An 18,984-nucleotide genomic window follows, 5' to 3' on the forward strand; every position below is an offset into this window, starting at 1 on the left:
GGCGATGGTGTTGGGGGCGACAGACCCCCAACCCTCGATCCTCTTTGCCGCGGCAAAGATTAAACCCGACTTGGGGTCGAAAATCAATCAGGAGAAAGTGGTGTTCTGGGTCCTCTGTCGCCGCTTGCCTGTAACGCGTGTACCGGTCCTTGGGCGCGCCCGGGTCCCCATCCCCGTGAGGTGGCAGTGCCAGAGCCTTGTGTCGAGTTTGCTTCTTTCCGGGAAAGTACTGCGGCTCAGCTGGCCTGTTTGATAATAAACAAAACATTTCCCGAAATGCATTTCCTCAATCTGGTAAATAGGCGGCCAGTCCCACGGGGGAGTGAGCTAAGTGTGACCAGGATTTCTCTGCCCTCAGGATTCATACAGGCCAATAAGAAATGACAATCGGAGTGACTGAGGCGTAATTCTCAGTCCTCGAGGTTTACTAATCCTGCTTCAGGGCGCATCCGGGAAAAACATGAGCCACAGACACATCTGTGACTGGTTTTCCAGAGGTTTTCAGGAGGTGGGGCAGTGAGGCAGTAAGGCAGATAGTTCTGTGACACTTCAGTTAGTGCCCAAGAAATCTGTATTTTAAGATACCATGAGTGTGTTGAAGAGAAAAAGAGAGTAAAGGGAGTCCGTTGTGCAGATGTCTCTGAGTAGGTGGGGTCTTCACTTTGTTTTGCACCTGAGAAGATAAGCTTGTAATTGACACTGTCAGTGTGGAAGGCCTGAATTAGTTTTTCAGGTTAACTTTGGAATGCCATTTGTTGAGAGGAGGAGTCCGTTCAGATGGTTGGGGGGCTTAGAATTTTATTTTTGGTTTACATAACTACCTACTTTTTCCCCAAAGAGATAATCATGTTCAAAACTCAATGAAATGTTTTCTCAATGAGATAGTAATGTTGCTCAGTCTTTCAGAAGTCATAAAAATATTCACACTTTTTAAACTAGTAAATGCAATTCTAGGACCCAGGACTAAGAAAACTGTCCAAAATATGGGAAGACGTTTTTATTTATACTTTTTTTTGTTTTGTTTTGAGAAGACAGCCTGTTGCCCAGGCTGGTGTGCAGAGGTGTGATCTCAGCTCACTGCAACCTCTGCCTCCCGGGTTCAGGTGATTCTCCTGCCTCAGCCTCTTGAGTAGCTGGAATTACAGGTGTACACCACCACATCTGGCTATTTTTTGTATTTTTAGTAGAGATGGGGTTTTGCCATGTTGGCCAGGCTGGTTTCGAACTCCTGACCTCAAACGATCCACTTCAGCCTCCCAAGTGCTGGGATTACAGGCGTGAGCCACCGCACCCGGTCTATTTATACTTTAGACTTTAGTTTTAGGAACTAGACTTAGGTTGTAGACTTGAAGTTACAGTTGGCATCCCCTTGTTTATGGGAAACCAGCAAAGAATTGACTCACAATGATCTGTGGGGGTAGTCCTTCGCAGATGGCTGAGTCTTTTTATCTTTCCTTGGGGATTTGGCTGAAGCATTGTGCTAGTAACAGCCATTCATTTGGAAGAGGGTGTTGCAGTCACTTGGCCTCTGGGCTTAACTATCTTCCCTTTTGTGTAAGAAAGTTGGGAGAGGGCCTGAGATTTTTTTTTTTTTCTTTTACAAAAATAGTAAAAGAAAAATACAAAGGCAGGGCGTCACCAGGCTAATTTGCTGAAATTCTTCATACTTACCTGGGATGCATGGGGAAATGGCAACTATTATAAGGTTGATAAGAGACTGAGAGGTAATTTTGTAGTGAGGAGGGGTACCCAAAGAGAATCAGGGCTAGCATCCCAGTGCAGGAGTCCAGGTGGTCTGTGAGCCCTCGAGTGAGTTCAAAATACTTACCTGTTGTCTTAGGAAACCATATACCTGTGTGGTACATGATATACTATTTCTCAAACTTTTCCACAAATATGTAGTATATTTTTCCTAGGATGTGGGTACTAGGGTCCCGGTGCATCCCGTAGTAATTTCTTTGAAGTCTTTTGTTTATGAAAAATTTGCATTAAACTCATGTTTCGTTTGATGTGAAAAGAGCTTTCCCAGAATTTTCATATAAAATTGACATTCCAGGAGGGTATGTGTTAAGAAATTAATTTAAAATTAGGTTAGAGGACAGGTGGCAAGATATAATTTATAGGCATTTAGCATTTCTTAAGCTCTTAACTGTGTGCCAGACACTAATCTAAGTGTTTTAACAGTATAAACTCATTAAGCTTTCAGAGCCACACAGATACTGTTATCCTTATTTAACAGACAAGGAAACTGAGCAACTGAGAGATCAAGTGACTTGACTGAGGCTGTATAGGCCAGTCCATGGCTGAGTGGGGAAGTCAACCCTGGGTCTGGCCTAAGAGCCCTGGGGCTTAACCAGACTAGACTGTTTTCCTAAAGGCCAAACAATTTAAATTCCTGATTGTCCACTTGTATGTTAAGGGCCTAATTATCAGTATCTTTCAGTTAACTGTGAGCCCAGAAATATCTGAGACAGGTCTCAAATCAACTTAGAAAATTTATTTTGCCAAGGTTAAGGATGCATCCATGACACAGCCTCAAGAGGTCCTGGCCGCATGTGCCCAAGGCCCAGCTTGCTTTTATACATTTTAGGGAGACATAATATATCAATCAGTACATCGAAGATGTACATTTGATTGGTTCGATCTGGAAAGGCAGGACAAAAAGCAAGGCTCCTAGGTCATAGATAGATTTAAAGATTTTCTGATTGATAATTGCTTGAAAGAGTTATTATCTAAAAACCTGGAATCAATAGAAAGGAATGTCTGGGATGTCCCAAGGGGTTGTGGAGACCAAAATTTTATCATGCAGATCAAGCTTGTCCAACTCACAGCCCACTGGCTGCATGCAGCCTGTGACGGCTTTGAATCCATCCCAACACAAATTTGTAAAACTTTCTTAAAATATGAGGGGTTTTGTCTGTTTGTTTTCTTTTCCTTTTTTTTTTTTTTTCTTTTTTCTTTTTTTAGCTCATCAGATAGTGTATTTTATGTTTGGCCCAAGACAATTGTTCTTCCATTGTGGCCCAAGGAAGCCAAAAGAGTGAACACCCTTGATGCAGATGAGGCCTGCAGATAGCAGGCTTCAGAGAGAATAGATTGTAACTGTTTCTTGTGAAACTTAAAGTCTGTGTTGATGTTAATGGTGGTTGGCTTTTTCTGAATTCCAGAAGAGAGGAGGGTATAATGAGGCATAGCCAAACCTGCCTTCCCCATCTTGGCCTGAAGTAGTTTTTCAGGTTAATTTTGGAATGCCCTTGGTCAAGAGAAGGGGTCCATTCTGATGGTTAAGGGACTTAGAATTTTATTTTTGGTTTACACAACTACCTACTTTTTCCCCAAAGAAATAATCATGTTCAAAACAGAATGTTCAAAACTCAAGACCTTAAGTTTACAGCTCAAGCTGATCCTGAAAGTTATATCCTCTCAGTGAGATTATAATGTTGCTCATTCTTTCAGAAGTTGTATAAATATACCTTTTAGCCTAGTAAATGCAATTCTAGGACCCTAGATTAAGAAAACTATAAAAAATATGGGAAGACATTTACTTACATATTTGTACAGATACCTATATTTGGATTTATGTCAGACTTAAAAATATAGTACACCATTTTGGTCATCAAGATGAATGTGAAAAGTTGAAAGCAACCAAAATTATAAATACATTTATGTATATTAGATTAAATGTCCATTTATACATTTACATGTGGGGTAATAATTGTTAATATGCTAATATAAAACACATTGATATACTAGTAAATTAATATATTGTATGTTAGTGTTACATAACAATAATTTTATGAAAAAATTATTAAAAGGAGGTTGCCAATACTAACAGAGCAAAATCTGTGGAAACTAAAATCCTGTTTAATAACTTTATTTCCAAGCCCCTGTCCATTTATCAGTCAGTTATTCGTTGGTCTTCCAAATGCCAGCATGCCTTCATGAAGTTACCCATGTAACTTCAGGGTCTCCTTCCTTTAGCAGTAAAGGATTTTTTTTCTCCCTGAGGAGATCGCTAGCTGTACCCTATAACATTTTCTATTCTTGTCTCAAGGCCCAAAATTACTAGAATTATAATATTCTGCCCAAGATATTGTAAATACTACAGATGCCATCAGATCTTTTGTTAAAGTCTGTAAACCCAGTTGCTACCCTTTGGCTGAATAGAATCTATAAATTCTAATAAATGGATGAGAAGCAAGTTAAGAATTCTAGAGTGGGATAAGGGGATGTGATGTATTCTATTCAGGGATGAAGTTTTAGAGACTCCAAGTATGAAACAGAAAATTGAGGATGGGGAGACCTGATGGATATCACCTTAAATTTAAAAAAAAAAAAAAAATCAGAAAGTGTTTTCTCAGATGTCTACCCTTTTGACCCCATACTATAAGATCTAACTGGAAAGTGCAAGAAGCTGTCTCAATTAAGAAAGTTCTGTAAGGGAGCCCCTGTGGTAGAACAAGTCTACAATGAGATAACATTGCCCCAAGGCAGAAGTAAAAGAAATATTGTAGGAACCATAAATAAATTTAAAAGCTGGTCTTTTAAAAAACATATAGCTTATCAAAGTGAAAGGTCAGTCCTTTGTGATATTAAAGGAGTTCCTGGGAGCCCACCATTATGCTGGATACTCTGAAAAAATGCAAATCAACTATGAAACGATATAGATTCTGCCCTTAAGGAACTTGCAATCTAGTTTGAGATATGTGTTTAAAATAAAGAAGCAGTTTTTACAAATACTTCTTTTGAGGATTCTGGAAAGATGGCAAGGTAGAAAGCACCAGGAATCTGTCTCCTCACCTAGACAAGAACTGTACTGGCAGAATCTGATGTAACTATTTTGGAACTCTGGAGTCTGTTGAAGGCTTGCAACTTCCAGGGGGCAGGGCAGGCTTAGATGGTAAGTTGCAGTTAATTTTGGTCTGTTTGAGCTCTTAGTACAATAGCAGCTACCCATCTTCCACCTCTCAACCCTTGGCAGACAGCTATGCACGTTATTAGAGCAACCTGCACACAACTTACAGGAATCAGGTGAGCAAAAAGAAACCCACCATCTAGATCTCTGGGATCTGTGCTCTGATTACTCATTGCTCCTTCTCATCACAAAAGTGCAAAGAGATGGACGGTTGTTGTTGCCCTTACTCATTGTTACAACCCCCACCCCACTCACTCCCCTGCTTCATGGATTTAAAGGGCTAGAAATCCCCCTCTGCTTCATTTTTCTCTTTCACTTTTGGGAGTCAGATACTAAAGACTAGGACATATAAAAACAACTGCATTTATGGGGAAAATTAGAAAGTCACTGTACATACCTAGGGAAAGGCTCAGGAGAGACCTTAAGTTTATAGTTCAAGCTGATCCTTGGCACAGGATTAACAACAATTAAACAGCAATTAAACAAAGCAAAACACAGACACACACACACACACACACACACACACACACAATGTTGTCTGGGAGAGTGATGTTAGCAAGATGGCCAACTAGAAGCCTCTACTGCTCATCCCCTCATAAGACAGCCGGAACAACAAATAAACAACTACATTTTAGCAAACTTAACTAAGAGTGCTAGAGTACATCAAAGAAGTAACAGAAATCCTAGTGAGCAGAGGAAAGTGGGATGGCCACATGGAGAATGGGAGGAAATACCAGGATTCCTAGGATCATCTGGGAACCAGGAGGAGCTTCTTCCTATGGCAAGGAGATAAGATCCCAGTAACCCCCAGCTACACCATGGGCACCAACAGATCTCACCACTGGGGTTCCTTAGAGTCTGGACAGCAACTAAGCCAAGCAGAGGAAGCTGCCTAGAGTCTGCTTAGCTGCGTTCCCTCCAGAGAAGGAACCAACACTGTGCTTTGCCTGCTGTGGCCCTCACAGCTACTGTGCCACTCCATCTTGGAACTGGAACTACTTCTGGAGTGTGTCTTGCTTCAGAGACTTGTGGACATGGCTTCCTTTCATCTGAACCACCCCAGGCTGATGGCTTAACATCCTTAAGCTAAACTTTAAGCAGCTATTACACCCTTCCCTGTGGGGCCAAGTAGAGGTGGAACTACTCCACCTACTTCTACCCCACCTCCCTTGGGCTAGAGCTGAAGCAGTATCCTATTTCCTGGGAATAGGAAGGGAACAGTACCTTGGCCGCCCAGAGCAGTTGTGCACCCCTGTGCCTAAGCTGAAGTGGTATACTGTATTCCAGGGAAACAGGGCCTGAACCACCAGAACAGTCACATTCCCCGGGCCTCAGCTGAAGGAGCACATCGCTCCCTGCAGAATCAGTGTCCTATCCAAGCCAAGCAGCTATGCATCCCAGGGCTGAGCTGATGTAGTACGCTATGTCTCAGGGAAACAGAGCAGTGGCTCAGCTGAGACACCCTGTTCTACAGGCCAAACAACTGTAGTACCCGGCTTCCTTGGAGCTGGACTAGTCTAGAGTCTGAGCTGCTGAGTGAGAGTCATCACTGTGCTGTTCCCTAACCCCCATTCCCAGCCCAAATAATAGCTATGCTTCACTATTTTGTAGTACTTGCTGCTGCAGCTACACCTGGTCTCACAGTCTGGGGTACTGCTCATCCCCAGCTAGTCCAAGATTTAAAGTCATGACTTCATGGTGCCTCATCCTTTGGGACCTGTGTTGCCACTGAGCCCTATTAGCTCATGTTCCCAAATTAAAACCATACCCTGCTCCCCAGGCCCAAACCTCCAGGGAACCCCTTCTTTATAGTCAGGCCATTGCTATGCCCTGACCTCCAGAGGGGTAGAATCAAAGCTATAACCCATTCTCTGGGCCTGAGCTGCCAGGAAGCACCTCCAGGTCACAAATCCTGGCTCTGTGAGCAACCTACATCCAACCCCTGCCACAGAGAGCAAACCCACCTCAGGAACCAAGTGTCTCAATAGGTTTGTGAGATCCTGAGCCTAGGACCTTTGCCCAGTAGCCACTCTGAGCACGTTCACCTGGAATCAAGAGCTGCTGCAGCTGCATATATATAGCCCCTGTCAGACCTGACACCAAGAGGTATCCCCTTGCCTAAGTCTCCCCATTGTGGGGAAGACAAGAATAGGAGGATCCTAAAAGCCTTTGACACTGAGGACATTAACAACCTACACTACCACTGCCACAAACTTCTGCAGCCTAGGCCCTGAGGCACCCATTTACTACTGACATTGAACACAGGTACAGCAGCTGCATGCAGACCATATCACTGCATCTGTCAGGAAACAGTCACCACACCTTTTGAAACCAGCATACTGAAACCCAACTGCTAATAAAAGACTTTGTCTTTGAAAGCCATTGTTTGTAGAGTTTGGAAGAGGTAATTATCTTATCAATGCAGAGACACAAAAACATGAAAAAGCAAGGAAATATGACACCACCAAAGGAAAGTAAGAACTCTCTAATGGTGGCCCAATGAAAAGAAGATCAACAGATTGCTGGAAAAGGAATTAAAACTAATGATCTTAAGGAAACTCAACAAGATACAAGAAAATACAGGCTGGGTGTGGTGGCTCAAGCCTGTAATCCCAGCACTTTGGGAGGCTGAGACAGGCGGATCACGAGGTCAGGATATCGAGACTATCCTGGCTAACACGGTGAAACCCCATCTCTACTAAAAAATACAAAAAAACTAGCCAGGCGAGGTGGTGGGCGCCTGTAGTCCCAGCTACTCAGGAGGCTGAGGCAGGAGAATGGTGTAAACCCGGGAGGCGGAGCTTCCAGTGAGCTGAGATCCGGCCACTGCACTCCAGCCTGGGTGACAGAGCGAGACTCCATCTCAAAAAAAAAAAAGAAAAGGAAAAAGAAAATACAGATAGTTCAACAAATCAGGAAAACAATTCACAAGACAAAAAATTGAACAAAAAAATCAAAACATGATGAAGAAGAACCAAACAAATCCTGCAGTTGAAGAATTCAATGAATTACATTTAAAAAATACAATAAACAGCTTCAACAACAGACTTGGTAAAGCAGAAGAAATAATCTCTGAACTTGAAGATATATCATTTGATATTACTCAGTTATAGAAAAAACAAGTGGAAACCCTACGAGACTTATGGGATATCATTAAAGGAACAAATATTCATACTATGTAAGTTACAGAAAGAGGAGAAAAGGTAAAAGACGTATACAAACTATTTAATGAAATAATAGCTGAAAACTTCCCAAGTCTGGAGAGACAGACATCCAGATCCAGAAAGCTCAATGATTCCCAAATAGATTTAACCCAAAAAGGTTCTCTCCAAAGCACATTATTGTCTGTTGTCAAAAGTCAAAGACAGACAGAATTCTAAAAACAGCGAGAGAAAGGCATCAAGTCACATTTAAGAAAATCCCTGTTCAGCTAACAGCAGATTTCTTCACAGAAACCTTACAGTACAGGAGAGGATGGGATGATATCCTCAAACAGCCAAGAATGCTATTCCCAGCAAAACTATCCTTCAGAAATGAGGGAGAAATACAGTTTTTCCCAGACAAGCAAAATCTGAGGGAATTCATCACTGCTAGACCAGCCTTATGAGAAATGCTCCAGGGAGTCCTACATCTGGAAGTGAAAAGAAAGTAGTCAGTACAATTAAAACATGGAAAAGTATAAAACTCACTGATAGAGCAGATACACAAAGGAGAAAGAGAAAAGAATTAAACCTTATCACTAGACAAAACCATCAAACCACAATGATAAATAATAAGAGAGGAAGAAAGGAGCAAAGGATATTATTAGAACACTATTAACAAAATGACAAAAGTAAGTGCTCAAATATCAATAATAATCTTGAATGTAAATGGATTAAATTCTGTACTTAAAGAGACTGGCTAAATGAATATTTTTTAAATGACTCAATTATATGCTTTCTATAAGAAACCCACTTCACCTATAAAGACACATATAAACTGAAATTGAAGGGATGGAAAAAGTTATTCCAAGCAAATGGAAACCAAAAGCTGTCAGGAATTGCTATACTTATGTCAGATTAAAAAGACATTAAGTTAAAAACTGTAAAAACAGATAAAGAAGGTTACAATATAATGATAAAGGGACCAATTCAGCAAGAGGATATAACAATTCTAAACATACATGTACCCAACACCAAAGCACCCAGATATATAAAGTAAATATTACTCTACATAAAAGGAAAGTTAGACTCCAATATGATAGTAGTTGGTGACTTGAACACCCCACTCTCAGCACTGGACAGATCAGCAAACTCCAAGTACAGTGATCTCAAAGAGACCACACTAAGAAACATAGTCAAACTTTTGAAAGCCAAAGACAGAGAAGTGACTTGTCATACACAAAGGATCTTTGATAACATAATCAGCAGATTTCTTATCTGATACTTTGGAGACCAGTATATTCAAAGTGCTAAAAAAAAACCAAAACAAAACTCAAAACCCTGTATACGACAAAATTGCCCTCCAAAAGCATAAGGAAATTAAGATGTTCCTAGATAGACAAAAGCTGAAGGAGTTCATTACCACTAGACCCCCCCTGCAAGAAATGCTTAAGGAAGTCCTGAAAGGTGAAATGAAAGGCACTAGACAGAGGGGACAGTGCAGATTCAGGCATGTGCAATGGCTTCTGGGGAAGACCCAGCCAGTGGGGCTATTGCCAGCATCCAGTCAGCTGCCGCCTTCCCTGACCCCAGCATCAAGTGATGCGCAGGGTGATCCAGGTGTGTGAGGGGCAGCTGGATGTCCAGACTGAGGGCACTGGTGCCATCAGTGGCTATCCTGCCACTCAATCCATGACCCAGGTGGTGATCCAGGGTGCTTACACCAGTTATGATGCAGTTAACACAGAGGGGACAGCTGCTGAGATACACTATACTTTCCCACTCCTGCAGTGGGAGATGGGGCAGGGGGTACGACATCAGGGAGTACAGCTGCTGTTGGTACTACCCAGGGCTCAGAGGCACTGCTTGGGCAGGTGACACCTCCTGGCACTGGTCAATTATTTGTGACGGTGTTACCACAAGGAGTACTGCAGGGAGGAAGCCAGCACTTGATTGCCCCTAGGACTCACCCTTACTTACCAGGACATAACACCATTGTAAATCAAGAAGCATCTCTATCTATCTCTGAACATACAATGTGAAATCACACTGAGGCTATAAAACAGTTGAACCTCATCATAAGAGTGACTCATCAGTGTCACTAATAAGGCCAAGAAAAATTCTATTTTCATGCAGAGACCATTCGTTTTTTAATTAAAAGACAACTCTTTTTCAAAAAGGAAAAAAAATCAACTCTTTTTTCAGCTCTCTCAGATGCAGAAATGTAATTACCAGCATCCCTGTGCTGGGAGCAATCATTAGATTTTTTTAGATTTTTAAAATATACTTCATTATGTTTTACTGTATTCATTCTTTAATCAGGGATGTGAGGGATAGAGTAACATTTAGAATATCTGTACAGTTTATATATAATGTTCTTATTTCTTGTTGCCTTTATAGGTGGAAAAAATCTAAAATCTCCTCAAAAAGTAGAGGTTGACGTCATAGATGACAACTTTATCCTGAGGTGGAACAGGAGTGAAGAATCTGTCGGGAATGTGACTTTTTCATTCGATTGTCAAAAGTATGTGACTCTACTTACTGATTTGTCAGAATGACCTGAATAATTTTTACAAGTTTAGCACCATAATTTTCAGATTTGGAAAGTATTTGGTTTTTCTATTTTTTAGAAATGTTATGCCTATTTTACATAGTATTTTTAACTTTGTTTCTGTAGAGACTTAGTCAAATACATCTTTGGGTGTTGAAGCAAAAAAATTGGGGATGAGGGTGGTAGACAGCATCTCTAACCCATAGCCATTCCTTCTTTCCTCTGGGTGTTCCAGCTTCTTTCAATATAAGTTGGGATCTGAACTAGGGTGTATCTTGAGGATACGGCATAGTACTCCAAAAGGCCCATCCAAGACCTTGGAATAGGCCACGAGGTTTCCTGTGATCAGGCTTTCCTATTATCTCCATGATATATTTAGTAGAGATGAGGTTTCTCCATGTTTTCCAGACTGGTCTCGAACTCCTGACCTCAGATGATGCACCCGCCTCCACCTCCCAAAGTGCTGGGATTACAGGTGTGAGCCACTGCACCCAGCCAATAATGATTTTTTAAAGAAACTATAAAAGTAGCTTCTGCTGCAATATCTTGATTAGATGTGAAACAGTTTTAATGGAGCATGCATCAGCATCTCCTGAAATAGGAAAGACAGATGTGAACAGTGAGGTTGGGTTGAAATTATATTAAGTTTCAAATTTTTGATAAGGTTTTCTGTTTATAACAAGAGTTTCTGGATTTTTAGAAATAGTTTCTGATGTGGAACCTTTTCAAGAATGTTTAAGATATTTTTAATGCCAGCTCTAATCTCAGGCCTCAGATATGTAAAGTGGAAGTGAAAACTGACCAACAATGAAGTATTTCATATGCTAGTGTATATTTTTGGTAATTTCTTTAAAATGTTTCCGTTTTGAAAAATAAGGTAGACTAGTATTTGGTTCAGCAGCAAAATTATTTTGGTATTATTTCTAGTTTCTAGTATCTAAATCATCTTTAAAATGGCATCTGTGATATTATTAAAAATAAATAAATCAGCTAATGAATTAGGCTTGACAAAAGTGCCTTCCCAGAAGATAGTTTCCCTGCTACTTTTACAGTTGATGGGCTTAACATAGGTAAAAGCTTTGAAATCTGCTAAATTGACCAGGCATGGTGGCCCACGCCTGTAATCCCAGCACTTTGGGAGGCTGAGGTGGGCAGGTCACCTGAGGTGAGGAGTTTAAGATCAGTCTAGCCAACATGGCAAAACCCCATCTCTACTAAAAAAAAAAAAAAGAAAAAATACAAAAATTAGCCAGACGTGGTGGCACACGCCTGTAATCACAGCTACTTGAGAGGCTGAGGCAGGAGAATTGCTTGAACCTAGGAAGTGGAGGTTGCAGTGGGCCAAGATTGCTCCACTGCACTCCAGCCTGGGCAGCAGAGTGAGACTCTGTCTCAAAAAAAAAAAAAAAAAAAAAAAAGAAAGCTACTAAGTTCATTTCTATCCCTCACTTTCCCTGCAAGCTCTTCCCCTTTCTGAGCAACATGTCCTTTTCTGCTTTAGGCACCCCCTGCCCACTTGATTTCTTCATGTTTGCCCCTTTTTCAAAAGGTAATATTAATCACTTCAGCTTTTTGATTGGCCAGTTCCACTTCCAAAAATTAATTTGTTTATGTAAACGTTTTAAGTGGTTTCTGATGATGTAATAGAAGAAATTACGGAGACAGGCAAGCAGAAGGGATGGTCTTTGAGAGGGCTGTGGAAACCCTGAAACCATACTGATTCCGAGGTCTTTCTTAGGGAAGTCTATTCATAGGAGGAGGTCAGAAAGGAATCATCCAATCCAATTCTCCAATTTCTATTTAATTTTATTTTATTAGAGACAGGGTCTTACTCGGTTGCTGAGGCTGGATTGCAGTGATATGATCATAGCCTATGGCAGCCTGCAGCCTTGAACCCCTGTGCTCAAATGACCCTCTCACCTCAGCCTTCCTAGTAGCTAGGACTATGAGCACATGCCACCATACCCTGCTTTGCCTTTTTTTTTTTTTTTCTCATAGAGACAGGGTTTGCTATGTTGACCAGGCTCCGAACTTTCAATAAGGAAGATAAGATCCAGAAACATAAAATGGTTTACCAGAAGTCACACAGCTGTTTTTAACAGAGCCAACATACTAAATCCACTTTTACCTTATAGGTCATTTATTTCTCTGCTTCCTTGAAATCGTAAAGCAACCACCCAAAAAATTATATAAAGAACTGTATTTTAAAATTCAATTTTATAAGTAATAACTTGGCTTATATGCATTGAAAAAGAATGGAAGGGTGTACCCTAAAATGTTAATAGGACATTAGCTCAAATAGAAGAAATAACTCTTAAACTAAAAATAGAAATAACTCTTAAACGAGAGTTATTAAGAGTTAAGAAATAACTCTTAAGCCAGTAAATATAAAGTATTTGACACTTATATTTATACATTTGCTCACTCATTCATTTGTTTTTTTTTTACTTTAAAGACCTGAGATGGATAATTGGATAAAATTGCCTGGATGTCAGAATATTACTAGTACCAAATGCAACTTTTCTTCGCTCAAGCTGAACGTTTATGAAGAAATTAAATTGCGTATAAGAGCAGAAAAAGAAAACACTTCTTCATGGTATGAGGTTGACTCATTTATACCATTTCGCAAAGGTAAGAAAAAGTTGCTAGCTGAATTATATTCTTTAGTAAATATCGCCAGAGCAGTTCACTTTCCAAGCCATTCATTTGCATGATGCAAAATCTAACATCTTTTAAAAAGAACAAAAATTCCCTTAAACCTGTATCTTCTTCCTGCTATGGCTCTATTTTTCCTGCTTTCCCTGTAGTAGTGGTTCTCAAAGAGTGGTCCTCAAGGCCCTTTCAGGGGGCCGTAAAGACAAAGCTATATTTATGAAAAATCTAAGACTTATTTGCCCTTTTTATTTTGGTTCTTTCTTGTATTCACAGTGGAGTTTTCCAGAGGAGGCTGTTTGATGTGTGATGTGGTGGTATGGTCACTGATTAACATAGAACTCAATGTGAAATTTATCTGCCTTCTTTATTAATCCCAACATTCAAAAGATTTGGAAAAAAATGTAAAACAGCACCACTCTGAAGTTTTATGTTCCTTGTGGCAAATGTTTGTTACCATAAAATAGGTTTATCATTGTTATTTCTTTTTCCTTTTTTTTTTTTTTTTTTTTTTGAGACAGAGTTTTGCTCTTGTTGCCCAGGCTGGAGTGCAATGGCACGATCTTGGCTCACTACAGCCTCTGCCTCCTGGGTTCAAGTGACTCTCGCGCCTCAGCCTCCCAAGTAGCTGGGATTACAGGCATGTGCCACCATGCCCGGCTAATTTTGTATTTTTAGTAGAGACAAGGTTTCTCCATGTTGGTCAGGCTGACCTCGAACTCCCAACCTCAGGCGATCTGCCCACCTCAGCCTCCCAAAGTGCTGGGATTGCAGGCGTGAGAAACCACGCCCAGTCCATTGTTATTTCTTAATGGATTAATTAGTTAAAATGGATTGAAAACTTTACCAGTTTTAATGTTTAATATGCTAATATAAAAAGATACAGCCCACATAAATAACGGCTGTTTTGGATTCTCAGTAATTCCTTTAAGAATGTAAAGGAGCCGAGTGTAGTGGCTCACACCTGTAATTCCAACACTTTGGGAGGCTGAGGTGGGAGGATCACTTGAGGCCAGAAGTTAAAGACCAACCTAGGCAACATAGTGAGACCCCATCTCTACAAAAAATATATAAAAATTAACCAGGCATGGTGGTGCACAGCTGTAGTCCCAGTTATTCAGGAAGCTGAAGAGGGAGGATCACTTGAGCCTGGGAGATCAAGGTTGCAGTGAGCCGTGTTTGTGCCACTGCACTCCAGCCTAAGCAACAGAGCTAGACCATATCTCAAAAAAAGATGAGGATCTTGAGACCAAAAGGCTTGAGAACCACTGCCCTTTACCAAGAATGATCTGTACTCCGTTTCTATACTACTTACCTTCCCATTCCCTCTCAGTCCACTCCATTCAAACGCTGTTCCTCATCACTATTAAAACCACTCTTTTCGGCCGGGCGCGGTGGCTCACGCCTGTAATCCCAGCACTTGGGGAGGCCGAGGCGGGCGGATCACGAAGTCAGGAGATCAAGACCATTCTGGCTAACACAGTGAAACCGTCTCTACTAAAAATACAAAAATAAATGAAAAAAACTAACCGGGCTTGGTGGTGGATGCCTGTAGTCCCAGCTACTCGGGAGGCTGAGGCAGAAGAATGGCATGAACCCGGGAGGCGGAGCTTGCAGTGAGCTGAGATCGTGCCACTGCACTCCAGCTTGGGCAACAGAGCAAGACTCCATCTCAAAAAAAAAAAACAAAAAAAAAAAAACACTGTTCTCAAGGTCACAGCAGCCTCCACAATGCCAAGCAAATTCCCAGTCCTCTTCTGGCTTCATCCCTCAGTAGCACAGATGTGGTCATCACTCAGTTTTCCCTTTACTGGATCTCTAGGGCACTGCTCTTTCTTGGTTCTCCTCCTGCTCATTGATTGCTTCATCTTCCCGACTTTTCAGTGTTAGACTGCTGCTGGGCTCAGTCATTGAACCTCTTCTCTTTCTGTATCACTCCACTGGTGATCTTACAGCTTTCTATGCTATCTGTGTGCTCTTAACTCCCAGAAGTGGCAGGCACATAGTAAGTGCTCAGAATTATTTGTCGAATGAAGGTTTTGGCGTTATATTAATAAAGTTCCAAAGTAACTGTTTTGATTTTTTTTTTGCAGCTCAAATTGGTCCTCCAGAAGTACATTTAGAAGCTGAAGATAAGGCAATAGTGATATACATCTCTCCTCCTGGAACAGAAGATAGTGTCATGTGGGCTTTGGATCGTTCAAGCTTTACATATAGCTTAGTTATCTGGAAAAACTCTTCAAGTGTAGAAGTAAGCATTGTTTTTACCTTTGTTTAATCGATGTGAGAGAAAAATTAGGTGAATTAATCCTAAAATTTGACTTTATACTTTTTTAAAGAAGCAACTTATATTTTTATTAAAATTAGGTGAATTAATCCTAAAATTTGACTTTATACTTTTTTAAAGAAGTAACTTATATTTTTATTATAGGAAAGGATTGTAAATATTTATTCCAGACATAAAATTTCTAAACTCTCACCAGAGACGACTTATTGTTTAAAAGTTAAAGCAGCACTACTTACGTCACGGAAAATTGGTGTCTATAGTCCAGTGCATTGTATAAAGACCACAGGTAAGGAAGGTGTTTTGTTTTCGTTTCAATAAGTATATATACAAATTGTCAATTTTGGCATCTTTCCCATATTGCTGAAGTTTACATGATAGGTTGATACATGTTTAAAACATTGTAACATTTACATAAGCAAAATAAATGTTATTTGGGATTTTTGTCTCAAATAGTAATGAAAATTAATTCTACTTAAAAGTTCAGGCTGGGTGTAGTGGCCCACACCTGTAATCCCAACACTTTGGGAGACTGAGGTAGACGGATCACTTGAAGCCAGAAGTTCGAGAACAGCCTGACCAACATGGGAAAACCCCATGTCTACTAAAAATAAAAAATTAGCTGGGCGTGATGGCATCCGCCTGTTGTCGTAGCTACTTGGAGGCTGAGGCACAAGAATCCCTTGAACCTGGGAGGTGGAAGTTACAGTGAGCCAAAATCACACCATTGCACTCCAGTGGGGAGCAGGTCGGACAAAGAGTAAGACTCCTTCTTAGAAAAAAAAAAGTTCAAATATTTTGTAATGACAAAACTTTTCATTTGTTCAGAATCCACATAAAGCGGGAGGTAGCTGAATATGAGTTCTGCAAATGGGAAGAAAAGGAGGGGAAGTAGTTGCTGGTAGACAAGTTATTCTTCCAGCAAGCATACCTTTGTACGTGGGATGTTAAAATAGGAAAGCATCCTGATATATTTAGTCAGTAACATCTTTCCAATAATTAAGGTCAGGGACAGGAGCTGGGATTTGTTTATTTTAATTGTAAATTTCATCTGCTTTATTTTTTTAATCAAACATTACAGAAGGGTTTAAAGTGAAGTCTTTTCCCCCTCCCTTCTTATCCCCAATTCCACTCACCAGAGGTAAGCATTGCTTGGCAGTTTGTGTATATCCTTTCACAACTTTTTTTCAGGGCTTATGTAAGCATATATACAGACCCATAGTTTCTTGGGTTTTGTTTTTTAAATTACAAAATAAAATCTTACTAGTTGTACTTTACAGCTTGCTTACTTAACCCAGTTTGTTGGGGATATCATTCTATATCAGTCAATACAGATCTGTTACATTCTTCATTTGATCTTAGCCATCTGTTGCATTCTTTTTTTTTCTTTTTTTTTTTTTTTTGAGACAGGGTCTCACTCTGTTGCTCAGACTGGAGTGCAGTGGCTCAATCTCGGCTCACTGCAACCTCTGCCTCCCAGGTTCACGCGATTCTCCTGCCTCAGCCTCCCGAGTAGCTGGGGTGTGCCATCATGCCCGGCTACTTTTTGTATTTTTAGTAGAAACGGGGTTTCACCATGTTGACCAGGCGGGTCTTGAACTCCTGACCTCAGGTAATCCATCCACCTCAGCCTCCCAAATTGCTGGGATTACAGGCGTGAGCCACTGCGCCTGGCCTGTCGTCTTTCAAATGGCTGCATAGTATTACACAGTGTGAATACAAACCGTCCTTAACTATTACCTTATAATGATAAAATGTGATCCTTTATCTTCTTGCCAGTTATCTCACTTGAGTAAAAATGTATGCTTTTTTTTAATCTGTTCTTTGGCTTCTAGTTGAAAATGAACTACCTCCACCAGAAAATATAGAAGTCATTGTTCAAAATCAGAACTATGTTCTTAAGTGGGATTATACGTATGCAAACATGACCTTTCAAGTTCAGTGGCTCCAGTAAGTTCTATTCTATAAATTTCCTTTTGCCCAGTTTGTTTTGATTATGCTTCTTTTCACTCTGCTTCAGTCACCAGCCAGGTCCTTGCACACAGAATGACCAACTGGGAGGTGGGTACGATATATTGGAAACATGAGGAATCTCATTTCTAACCCCAGTTCAGCCAGTAACTAACTGGATGACACTGAGCTAATCGCTTAACCTCCATGGGCCTCAATTTCTTCACTTGTAAAATAGATGGATTCTAATATCTGGGGTTCTTACTGGCTTAAGAAAAAAAAAAAATGTGATTAGTTGCATGTGTTATTTCCACAATCTGGAACACTTGACCCTTGACCCTGATGTTTTTCTTAAGAACTCTCTTCTTCCATGAGTCCTTAAAATGATCTCAGTCCACTCACTTGTTCAATCCAAAAAATTAGCCTTCCTCATTTCTTTATTACTTCAGTGGTTTTGACAAAATTTTGTGGTAGTTACTTCGGTGGGAAAGAAAGTTGGAAAGAACTGTGTTCTATGTGGTTGAGCAGAGGCTAGCTAAACACGGATGAAGTCTAGGCACTGCATAAATGAAAGAGAACTGGCCTGGTGCAGTGGCGCATGCCTATAGTCCCAGCTACTCAGTGGGCTGAGGCAGGAGGATTACTTGAGGCCAGGAATTGAGGCTGCAGTGTGCTATGATCACACCTGCAAGTAGCCGCTGCACTGCAGCCTGGGCAACATAGTGAGACCCCCATCTCTAAACATTAAAATTTTAACAAAACTGATAAAAGAGAACTGCATGTAGTTTATACTGATTGGAAAATTGTAGGAGATGAATAGAGAGAAAAAAGAGAAGAGGAAAATTAAGTAGAAGGAAAAGTGGGTTATGGGGAGAAAAGAAATGGAAAGAAAGATATACATTGGTGGCAGAGGAGTAGAGAGCAAAGGCAAGTATAGCTAAGACAGGAAAGGAAAAGTCAGAAGAAACTAGAAAGAAACAGAAAAAATGAGGGAGAAGGGAAGTGTTAGTACTGCTATGATCAATTTCTCTCTCTCTTTTAGTGTTCATTTCGAACCAAGGGTGACCAGTAGAATGGAAATGCATTTATGTGCATATGTGCCCCACAGTGCATATATAACCTCACAAACCAATTAGCAGACTGTTCAGTAATCTTTTGTGTATACCTAACTTTCAGAAGTGAATAAATAATAGGGTCACCAAATAGATAATGAGCGGTATTTCTGATGGCTGATCTCTAAGCTGCTTTGGGGCACTTAGCATATTGTACAAAGCACTGAAGAAATGGAAAGAGTCAACAGAATCACACACGGTTCTAGAAATCGAAAGCAGTTAGCGGACATTGCAAAGTGTTGTATGGTTTCAGACTAAAGAGTGGTATACAAATTATAAGGGTTGCAGAAATTGAAAATGTAAAGGTGAATAGGGGCTGAAGAGACCAAAGAAGCCATAAGAAAAGAGATGAGGTAGGAACAAGGCCTTGATTGTTAATT

At 40.5% G+C, this 18,984-nt stretch overlaps 1 protein-coding gene and 1 pseudogene across 4 annotated transcripts in view; both read left to right on the forward strand.

Moving 5' to 3' along the window:
• IFNAR1 (interferon alpha and beta receptor subunit 1) overlaps nt 1-18,984 on the forward strand; it is a 30,276-nt gene that overhangs the window by 276 nt on the left and 11,016 nt on the right. For 3 of the 4 annotated variants that reach the window (XM_009202327.3, XM_009202325.4, XM_009202326.4), the window contains exons 2-6: nt 10,456-10,579; nt 13,062-13,237; nt 15,352-15,509; nt 15,690-15,831; nt 17,378-17,492. In XM_009202327.3, the coding sequence (XP_009200591.1) occupies nt 10,456-10,579; nt 13,062-13,237; nt 15,352-15,509; nt 15,690-15,831; nt 17,378-17,492 (715 nt within the window). 4 annotated transcript variants of the gene reach the window in all.
• Nucleotides 5-10,449, forward strand: LOC103882623 (annotated as a pseudogene).

Source organism: Papio anubis, chromosome 4, assembly GCF_008728515.1.
Source record: "Papio anubis isolate 15944 chromosome 4, Panubis1.0, whole genome shotgun sequence".
Classification (NCBI taxonomy): domain Eukaryota; kingdom Metazoa; phylum Chordata; class Mammalia; order Primates; family Cercopithecidae; genus Papio; species Papio anubis.